Source organism: Hermetia illucens, chromosome 1, assembly GCF_905115235.1.
Source record: "Hermetia illucens chromosome 1, iHerIll2.2.curated.20191125, whole genome shotgun sequence".
Taxonomy (NCBI): domain Eukaryota; kingdom Metazoa; phylum Arthropoda; class Insecta; order Diptera; family Stratiomyidae; genus Hermetia; species Hermetia illucens.
This window is the reverse complement of record NC_051849.1, coordinates 149137047-149148588: the sequence shown is the minus strand read 5'-3', so window position 1 is coordinate 149148588 and position 11542 is coordinate 149137047. Positions and strand designations below refer to the sequence as shown.

General features: G+C 39.0%; 1 protein-coding gene across 1 annotated transcript; it reads left to right on the top strand.

Annotated features, from left to right (window-relative positions):
• The first annotated feature begins 691 nt into the window (after positions 1–691).
• On the top strand, positions 692–11000 carry LOC119647193 (malate dehydrogenase, cytoplasmic). The gene is made up of 2 exons (XM_038048005.1): positions 692–967; positions 9749–11000. Exons 1-2 carry the CDS (start codon positions 965–967, stop codon positions 10745–10747), a joined length of 1002 nt encoding a protein of 333 aa, XP_037903933.1. The 5' UTR covers positions 692–964; the 3' UTR covers positions 10748–11000.
• Positions 11001–11542: the final 542 nt, after the last annotated feature.

Here is an 11542-nt window from a genome sequence, read left to right as displayed (position 1 = left end):
TTGGTTAGAGGGTCTTCCTCCTTTAAAGTAATAACTGTTCACACTAACGTAAACGAAACTGATTAGTAAAAAATGCGCTTCAAAGAAATGCTACGCAGTTAACGTGCTATTTAAGATATAGTATGTAGTTTTTCAAATGTTGAAAGATTCAACTTTTATTTTCGTCCTTCAAAAAGATCGGTGGGCTATGTAGGAGTGGCGAAGAATATGCTATCAAACCGATAATACAGCCCGATAAATAAAAACTTAAACCCCAACTATATCAAGATTTTCAACACATCAGGGAATTGTCACTTAAAACGGAAATGCGTCATTCGCAATGGTCTCCTTCGACGGAGGACGCTGGGCAAAGGTATGTTTACGTTGGAAATTAATGTAAACGGGGTAACTGAATGTCAACAACCGTCAACAAACTTGCAAGTACACTTCCGTTCGAAATTACCGGCATTTCGCCAAGTGAAAATTAGACAAATGTATTTATTGTAAGTTTGCAACATAAACACACCTTGACCCAACGTGCAGCTAAATTCCTTCCTGAAAAGTGTTGCAATCAACACAAATCAAAAATAGAATTTAAATCCCGAAAACAACAGCTTCAATATAGAAGTATATTTTTAGATACTCCTCCGGACATTTATAAATACGCCGCTCGTTATCAGGCACACGCAACCGTATGTATGTAACCAATTGCCAACCCACGGATCATATGTTCAGAAGCCGCCATCGGTTAAATTGCTTGAGAGGCTCGGCAAGAGAAAGCCATTCACCGGCAACGTTCGCACAGCACAAGTCGCAGTCGTTGTTTAGTTTCGCGTGGACGTGTCTCCCCTTGGTCATTTTTAGCCGTGCCTTAGCAGCCGCTTCCAGCTTTGGTCTCGCCGTGCAGTAGCTGTCGCAAAGCCGAAAAACCCTCAAAGTGCATTAAGTAAACGTCAAGTGTGAACCAGACCCGAAACGTCACAAAATGGTAATTTTGCTGTGAATTTTGTAGAATTTGTTAATCTCAGTGTTCTGTTTAGCGGGGTAACTTTCATTTGACCTTTCACTTGGTACGACGTGTTGTCAAGCGAGTAAAACTCGGTGCAAAGATTAACTTTTATAGTAAAATCCCGAATTATTTGTTGATCAAATTTTATTCTTGTTACATAATAAGGAGTTGATATCAGCAGGGGGTTGGGGGTCGAGTCGTTACGTAAAGAACGGAGGCAAAACAAAAAACAAAATTCCAAGCATGCCCAGAGCAGCGGAAGCGTGTAAGAGATGCCCGAAGATGGGTTCAAAGCAGGTCAGAACAGACACTTGACTTTCACTTGAGTGCGACTGGTGCCAGAAGAACGGAAGATATTTTGGCTCGGGATATCTTCCCTGCCTGGGCAAAGTGCAGCCAAGAAGGCCTGGCGTGCAGGTACTTGGCTGCTTTGCCAAGAAATACGAAACTTAAGCCGTAATTGTTTGACATATGAATCGAGCGCTTGATTGAAAGATAAGAACGTGTTTAATGAGTGGATATGCCCTCGATTTCAGCTTTGACGCCAGACTCTACCTTGAAAGTAGGATTTTCTTGAGAACGGCTTGGCAACGATACTAATAACTATAATCTAATCAGTTGTAATAATTCTGAATAGAAGTATTTCCCTATTTCGCTAAAGTGCTGCCACGGTTCTTGTTCGCTGAGGCTCCGATGAAATGAGTTGCTGACTGGAGACAATCATCTCCAATAATAGAACACTGCACTCATTTGAATGTCGAGCGCATTGCATAATGCATAACATAGTATTAAACTGCTAACAAGTTAGGGGGAAGCAATTGTATCAACCTTGAATAAACTATGATGCCCATTTGCACTTATTACATTACAGTCTCCATTGGAGGGGCAACTCTTCACCCTTAGATTCACTTTTGGTGAACGTTTTTACATTGATTTGTTGAATAGTCGACGAAGGACTAATATGCATTCTTTTCTAGAAATGGTTTCAATGTGTAGGCGGTTATTTTCAGATAGGCAACAATCAATTCCATGGGTGGTGAAACATATGGCACCCACTCTTCTTTATCAGTTTATGACCCGTGGCTTTCCAAACAAACGGCTTCTAATTTTTTTCTACTTTATGACCATACATTATCGGCATCGAGAGAAATATTGTATTTTCGTGACTTCCTATCAAACCTTATAATGCCCCATAATAAATTTTTAGCTGTCCCACTGGAATTTTCTAAATTCATAATAGGAATCGTTCAGGAAAACAAATCACAGATTTTTAGAGAATTAGTTTAGACTCTCAGTTTCGCCATTGTAGCAAAGCATGTGTTCATGTTCCGTCCTAATTAAAGTAAAAAAATAAACTACCACTTCCGCTACTACAGTGACGAGTCTAGGGCAATTCATTCTGTCGTTAGCCACGCCCTTCTTTATAAACCCCTCAAAACAAACTGGATCAATAAAAATAACAACTCAAACGTTTGACGGATTTCCAATTCTGGAATATACGCTTCCTACGCAGACCACGAGCTTTGAAAGATGCCATTCACCAGGTCAGGTGGAGCGATAAGCATATCGTAGAAAATTAGAAAACTTTGTTACTAGGGAGCCTGTGTTTTGAACTATTCGGAAGATTTCTTAATCCGTGTTATGCAAAGTATTCGGACTTTTACCAATTTTAGTTCTATAAACATCTACACGTTTCGATCTGAAAATAACTGAATTTCTCTAGAAAATTGAGATTAAGCCTCCTGATTTTGAGGTGCGAAGTAAAGATAACACGTATAGACAACAACAAACAGAGATAACGAAATTTTGATTTTATTTTTATATTACAAAAATATTTAGTTGAAGCTCCACCGCTTCTGGTTACTTCCCATTTTTTTGTAAACTCTTATATGTTTAAAACATTCTCTATATATTTTCTTAAGATTTCATCCTAGCAACTAACGATTCCAATTTATTGATTCTTACTTCTTCGCTTCGCCGCAAACATGTGAAGCCAATTGTCCTTGCTAACTTTCAAGGTTGAGAGTAGGTGATTATGCTAGTCAATCGAAAAATGCGATTTGTTCCACTTGAAAAGAATCTTCCTGTCATAAATACGAACGATTTTCTTTTGTTGCAAATGGACACAGTGTATGTGATTGTTATTATTCCTTCAAATTTTTTTTTTCTAACAGTTTATGCACTTATCAACCTTTACCTTACCCTTGCCTTCACTTCACTGGAAAACTATTCGAACCAACAACTGAATTCATTGCAGTATTCCTGATCACGAAACATCCGCTCGGTCCAAATTACCTCCTTCTCAACCCTTCTGTCGAAGACCACCTGAACACCTAAAGGGAGCACGGATATAATAATAATATTAAGGGAGCTTGTACTGTGTCCTGTAGAACTGTTATGCTATTTGATGGTTACAGTGTGCCTATCATAACATAGTATATTGATTAGTCCTACAAGCGACAGAAATTTCAGATTGATTCCCTTTTCTTGATGTTTTTACCTTTCGCCTGGTATTAGTTAGTTTTCCTACATTGCACAACCGCCGAGCATCGTCGCAGAATATAAATGGAGGTTTCATTGCCACCCAATATAGTTCTGTCCATTGTTTCTTCTGGTTTAGACCTGCTTCACAGACATTCCGGTTTCCCGCCGAGGTCCATCAATTCGCTACCCTCAGTAGCTGTTCGCCATCCTTTCGTTCGCTATCGCTCCATTTCAGGCAATGTCTCTCGAACAAGGCTAACGGTTCGCGATTTTTCTTGTTAAGAGAGCAAGTCTCCGAGAAATATATGAAAACCGACGAGGTCTTGTAGAATCAAAACCTTGACCCGATAGTGAGTCGTTTCGATGGCCGCAATTTTTGTACACACTGCGCTGGAGGATAGAAGCGCGAAGCAGAGTCTGAAGATATCGATTGAAATTGATCTGTCACACCATTTTTTGGAAAGTATTGGGAACATGCCCAAGAAGAAAGTGGTCCATGCCTTAAACCAACATTCCAATATGTCCACATGGTTAGAAATCATACGTCGCTCTTTGTCTCGACAGAATAAACATGTGGGTATATATGGCTTCATCCTTCTGACTTGTGCCTGCTCTCTGTCCTCGAGTTCTTTCGGTTCTCCCAGACTTCCTTTTTCCTTTTGCGAAATCCATTGCTAGCTTACACTCATCATCGAACCAATCGTTCAGATTCTTTTTACGACGGCCGTATCAATGGTCCGTTTTTCAGGTGGATGTAAAAATCATTTGCATGCTTCTTCTCAAGAACCCTTCTCTGTAAGGGCGTGAACGTTTTTGAAGCTTATATTTTGGAATTCGTCTTGTACACGCAGAGTGCATAGCAGTTCGTTTATGTTTCAAAACCAATAAGAGCAGGGCTCTTGTTTTGGCGAATACTATATATATATGGTATGGTGACTCTTCTCCAAGAAACCAGTCCCTGTCCAGTGCATCTTTTGTAACGCGGTGTCATCAGTCCTATATTCTGACAGTGCATTAGCTGCTTGCCAACTTCCTATCTATACATAGAGCGCACGTTATATGAGAAAATGCGCAAATCGTCAGTTCTTTTCCTTTGTCAAGTCCCTCGTTGCAGTCGTATCGGTCTAGTACGAGGCTCTTTCTTTGGCTTCGTAACAGACGGCCTTCCGTGTAAAGTTGTTAGAGTTACTTAACCCCCAGCCTGCGGGGACAGTTGGCACAGATTGTCCCGATTTTAGGCGCGGGAGATTCACCTTCATCATTCTTCATGTGCGGTGGCACATTAAGAAAGAATTTCGAACGGTTACCACGTGGAAGTGAGGGGGTTTGATAACAGAGCTGATAGTTTCAGCAGCTCTTTCCCAGGTCCCGTGCGCCATAATAATAATAATAATCGTTGGCGCAACAATCCATATTGGATCAGGGCCTTGAAGTGTGTTAAAGCACTTCATTCAAGACCATAGCAGTACACTACAGTAAACTATAGGAGGCAATGTGGTCAGCACTGCGCTCGCCCGAGATTATTATCATGATTTGACTCAGGCACTCATTCACAGCTGAGTCGACTGGTATCCGACATCCAGTCACGATAGCAAATCCCTCTGCCACCAGTGAGATTTGAACCGCGACCCCCCTGCGATATACTATTTTCCTAGCCGGTTTATTTGCCCTCTAACCTCGTTGAATTTAAGCAGCGGGCTGCTAGATGGCTCTGCTGTGAGCAGTAGGTCACTACTATACTCTCCCGGTCTACCGTGTTCAATAGTGTTTCCAATTTGTTAAGGAAGTGAAACTCCATTCTTATGCTGTCCTTCGATATCACCAATTCGAGATACAGCCTAGAAAGGATGTGAACCTTCCTTTGGTTTATGCACGGTTTTCACCTCGTTTAAACCCATCGATATTCTTAAAATATGAAGATGAAGAGGAATCAATCCCAGAAGGACCGGCAGGAATATCTTTGGGTGTGTTCTCTCAGTTCCAGGTTATACACAGAAAACAGTCTTTGGGATTTTATTACCTCACTGACTGTTCTGTCGAGTTTGGTATTGTCCGCCCATATTACTCCACGATAGGTAATTATTGGCCATGCTACTGCCGTGAATATGCAACATAAAATTTTTGGGGCACACTCATCTTTATTAAGGATTATGCAAGTTAGCTCTTATAGCTTTCTTGCATATATTATAATTCTGATTTGCTTTTAGAGTAGTTTTTGGTCTAGTTTAACTTCTATGTCCCTTCTCAGTTCGCAGTCCCGATTGAATTATCATATTTATCTTTGCATATTTATAATATATCCTCATTTTAGTTAGCTATTCCAAGAGTCTATTACTGTACTTCACATTTGCGGTGATAGTGCTTCGCCTTTTGGATAACTTTGATTTGCATTCACATCTATAAAATCGGTACCTCCACTTGTCTGCTTTGTAGTGAAAATATCTTTAATTTTTGAAAATTAAAGTTAAAAAAAATAGCTAAACTTTCTATATTAAATTGGTAAATAGTTTATTTTTTCGACCACACAGCCTAGCATTACATAAGATAAAACAAAAAGCAATATTTTGACTTTGGTTCTTCATAAAAGTTGAGAAGACATCAAATATTCTATCATTTTTGGCATAGAATCATGGAGTTTGGCAACATTTTGATATCGATTATCGTACATCCAGTATGCAGTCCCACAGCTCATTAATGCCCTTTGGTGGTTATTTAGTTTTTGTTTCAAATATGACCAATAATTCTCTATGGAATTGAAATCCGTTATCTGTCCACGCCACTTCAAAGGGCGAAATTTACAAGTTGCGATCCATTCCTTTATAGACGAAGAACCGCCACCATGCTCCACCGTTTCCTCAACTGCCAATCGAACCGTTTCTAGTGTGAGCCTTTCTCAGTATCTTACCATCAGATTGGAAAGGATACATCTTAGTTCAATAAGAACAAAAAGAACAAATAATCTTTACATAGTAAAATAATGGTAAAGGCTGAGGAGTTTAAGGGGGGGGAGGTTTTGATTTATTTGTGTTATTTTCTGCGTTTTTAGTGGCCTTTACACAAATGACTCGTTAATTTTCAAAATTACTGCGATTTTGCAACTTCATTCGCCATTTCGTCTTTGTGCATAAAATACACATTTAATGAGATTTCAAGTACTTTTTTGGTTTGTAATATTCTTTGGACCAGTTTTGCACTATACTGTACATCCCAAGCCCCTTACCATCCTCGATAATTCCCACTGACCTGACTCATTTCCGACCATACCTCTTTTGGCATTTTCGAGTTTTATCTTTTCCTCTCTCTGAATAAATTTTGAGAGTGGTTTGTTCGATCTCTTCCTAGGATTTTCTCTCTTGTATTAGTATCGATCAGTACTTTCACTAGCAGATTTTAGTTTTGGCGTAAATTGTAAAATGAGTTAGTGAGGGGTAAAATTGTGCAAATTTAAAGTGAGACAGGACTCATTATCGGAAACTACTCAACCCGAAAATCTGAAAAAAAATAGGGCCAAGCGCTTAAATGAAATCTAAGCCTCAAAATATGCTCCATTTCGAAATCTGCTTAAATAAACTTAAGTTTGGTGAAAATCTGGCAGTTCAAAGTTATCAATTTCGTGCGAATTTAAGCCTTACAAATTAGATGGTGACGTCATAATTAACGAGAATAATTGACATTCGAGTGAAATATAAAAATCCCATACATGAAGAACCTACTTCTCTCCAGACTTTTTATCCTTTGCCGCTATTAAATAAGCCCTTTTTTGTTTACAAACAAAACCTTATTAAAATCAGTTCAATGTCTGTCTGTCTGTCACCCATACTCTTCGCAGAAACGGCTCAACCGATTGACACAAAATTCGATGAGAAGATGAGAACGACCACAATGCAGTAAGCATAATCTGCAAAAGAGGGGTGTACTTTTTTTCACCGAATATGGTCATATTGGGTACCAAGTGAAAAGTCGATTAGTACTTTCCGAAGCCGATCTTTGTTTTCAAATTTGTTGGAAAAGCGGGGAGTGCGGAGCTGCCTCTATACGGTGCCCAGATCCCAAACTACTCTTCATATCGATATGGTATAGTATATCGAATAGAAATCCCCCTTAAGTTTATTCTAGAGTTACAATTCGCAATAATATAGACTATAGTTTGGAGCATGATATCCCCAAGTTTGACCAAGTTCGTACTATTACTAATAAAGTTACAGTAGCTTAAAACTGTCTTTTTCGTGTAAATTTACTGCAAACCAAAATACTAAGCAACGTACAAATGGGATAGCTCCGCACTCAAATGTACCCACAGAGGAAGCAAACAAAACCTTTCATACCTGAAGCGTCTAGCTTCCAATTTCCCGACTTGTTTCTTTTTAAGGCGAATTTCTTCACATTTGGTAATAATATTTAACTCCTAACTGTAATTGATAAAGCACTTTGCTGCTTAAAAATGGTACACAATCGAATTTTAAATTATTATTCAAATGCAACTGTTAAGCTTCCAATTTCGTAACTTGTTTATATGAAAATTTGGGCATTTATTATAAAAACAGAATTTATCTTTTATTCAAAACAAGGTCTATCGCTATCCGGTTTTCTTTCCACATCGTCCTAGCAGCATACAGATAAGGCTTCATCTCTGACGCCATTTATGATTTTTTGGAGTTATGGTAGTGAATCTATTTTTCATCAGCAATGACTATACAATGCAAAAAACACTTTGTTTTATGCCTGGCAAGCTACATTTCACACTTGTAAAATCGGCGTTCAACACACCTCTGCTTCAGTTCATATGCGATCCAATTTCATCATCAGACATTCTCTACCTTCCACTGAATTGGCTTTAAGAAGAAAAAAATTTATCTCCTACACTTTTGAAACGACTTACGACAACCCTTTCTCGAACCCACTATTAACTCCATCTTCGTACTTCGTGAGAGATAAAAACATTCTTCCATCAATTTATCCTAAAAGATCAATTATAGCTTGAAGGAGGCTTTTAAACGCTGGAGGGACTTCAAAAGATTTTCATTTAGTGAACGTGTTGACTTCGTCATCAATCGTCATTGTCTCAAGATAATGCACCAACCCCTTCTAAATCAAGTCGTGAGATTTTTTGGGGTGTAGAGTCCTGTTAAATATTTTTACAACCACCACCGATTTTTCCAAAGTGAACTTTATCACAATACGGCGTTCGAAATATTAATACTAACTCAGCAAATGTGTGATAACGAAAAAACCTTTTACTACGAAGTTGGGAATTTGCTGATATTCTTTGAAATGTATAGTTATGAATCTCGAGACCAACATTACATACAACGAACTCAAACATTGTCTTTGTCAAAGAGCTTCCAAAAAATTTCCCCCGCCAAACAATCGACTATGGCTCTAGTATCAATAAGTCTCACAATCGCCACTCAGTAGTGTAGTTTGTCTAAAGTGACTCTAACCGTTCTAAACTCTGAACTAAGGAAGTATCGCGATTTATCTATGGAGCTAATAAAGAATATCTCAAAGTTCATTTCCCAGCACACATTCTAATAAATTGAGAATCCTAAAGATATATCGTTCGACACAATATATTCTATAATAATTTTCGCGGATAGTTTATTGTTAGGATCTTTAGCTTCCGAAATAGTAGAAGGTTACGATTCAAGTCTCAATTGTGGCAGAGGGAGGGATATCAGTTATTTCAGCTGTCAATGTATACCGTAAGCAAATCAGAGTGATAATCACAAGCGAGCGCAATGCGTTACCACATTGCCTTTTAATATACCGTCACGGCCTAGAAATGAAGAGCTCTAAAAGATTCCAAAACCTAGGTTCAGATGAAATACTATCGGTTATTCAATACCCTCTGATTCGCCACATTGATTGTTGAAATTATCTCAGTTTTATATTGTTTTCCTATACAAAACTTCTTGAAAAAAAACTACTTTATACCGGCAGGCATACATTGAATACCCAATTCAATTTACAATCATCTTGACAATAACTTTATCCGCCCATATATTATTACCCATTATCTTCGAAAATATCACAGACAAGGAAACCACGAATTTCTACGGCAAAACTGCTAGAATGGTAATGAATCTCATAAATAGTTGAACTAAATAATCAATTGACTAAAACAGTCAATATATCAATTAATATAACGACAGAGTTTGATAAATTGTATACACTTTCGTAGATCGAAAATTCTTTTGATAAAAAGTTGCACAGTCAACGTTATCACATTCATATGCGTCTTAATAAATGAAATCTTATTTGTTCTTTCCTTTCCAGTCGGAACCAATTACCGTTGTCGTCACCGGTGCAGCTGGGCAAATCGCCTACTCCTTGCTCTACATGATCTCACGTGGTGAGGTGTTTGGCAAACAACAACGCATCAACTTGCACCTACTCGACATTCCACCAATGATGGGAGTTCTAGAAGGTGTCGTTATGGAGCTTGGAGATTGTGCGCTTCCCCTTCTCAACAAGGTCGTCCCCACAAGTGATCCAGCTGTTGCTTTTAAAGATGCCGCCGCGGCATTCATGGTTGGTGCTATGCCTCGTAAAGAAGGCATGGAACGTAAAGATCTCCTCAGTGCAAATGTTAAGATTTTTAAAGTCCAAGGAGAAGCTCTTGATAAATTTGCCCGCAAGGACGTTAAAGTGCTGGTCGTTGGAAACCCAGCTAACACAAACGCCATCATTTGCTCTCATTATGCCCCATCAATTCCAAAAGAGAATTTCACAGCCATGACCCGATTGGATCAGAATCGTGCTAAATACCAAATTGCAAGCAAATTGGGATTGCCAGTGGATGCTGTTAAGAATGTCATCATCTGGGGAAACCATTCTTCAACACAATACCCTGATGCAAAGCATGCAGTAGTCACAGTGAATGGCGCAAGCAAATCTGCCTGGGATGCAATTGGCGATGCTGCTTACCTCCAAGGAGATTTTATTTCAACAGTGCAAAAACGTGGTGCTGCCGTGATTTCTGCACGAAAGATGTCTTCTGCCATGTCAGCCGCTAAGGCTGCCTGCGATCATATGCACGATTGGTGGAATGGCACTCCAGCTGGTGAATTCGTTTCAATGGGAGTTGTATCGGATGGAAGCTATGGAATGCCCAAGGATATTGTCTTCTCATTCCCAGTTGAAATTCGCGATAAGAAATGGTCCATTGTTCAAGGATTGTCTATCGATGATTTCTCGAAAGGAAAGTTGGACATCACTGCAAAGGAACTGCTAGAAGAGAAAGATGAAGCTATGGCTGTTTGTAATCAGGATTGACTAGGCCCAGGGGGTGAGGCAAAACTTTAAAGAAAAATAATTTTGTTTTGTCTTTTGTTTGCATCTTATTTTTATTATGTATCTCTGCCTTTCGCATATTTTATTTTTAACTTAAGTTGACCACAGCAGATGAATTTTTCTAGTTCTTTTGAAATTATTTAGAATGCGTATCAATGGATTTGGTACGAATGCAGATCATATTATCTACTGTTAGGAAAATATCATGTGTAAATAAAGATATGATTTTGGGATATAACAGTGTATCATTTCATACGCGTCTCATTCATTTCGATTCAACCGGTTGGATCGGTCACATTGAAATCGCACAAAGCCCTATTCAGAAAGAAGAATTGATTTTAGATCTTACTAACGTACTATGGTAGGTTTAAGTCCGTGAAAAGAAACGCCTCTACCACAAATTTCTCGACGATAAAACGCCTGCTAATTGGCAAATTTATAAGAATGCCAACCGGGAAGCAAAGAGAGCGGTCGCTGTCACCCGAGCGAACCATTTCAAAAATCTTTACGATAAACTGGACACTCGGGATGGCGAGAGAGATCTGTACCGACTTGCTAAAAGCCGTGATGAACGCACACAGGATATCGAACACTTCTGTTGTGTTAATGACAAGAACGGTACTTTGCTTACTGATCGTCGAGCCGCGACGGATAGATGGCGAGAATACTTCGAGCAGATTTCAACTGAAGAATTTGCTCATCCTCCACTTCCACAATCATTGCCGACATTTGGAGCAGTTCCACCAGTCAGCGCAACTGAAGTCGAGGAGGCAATAA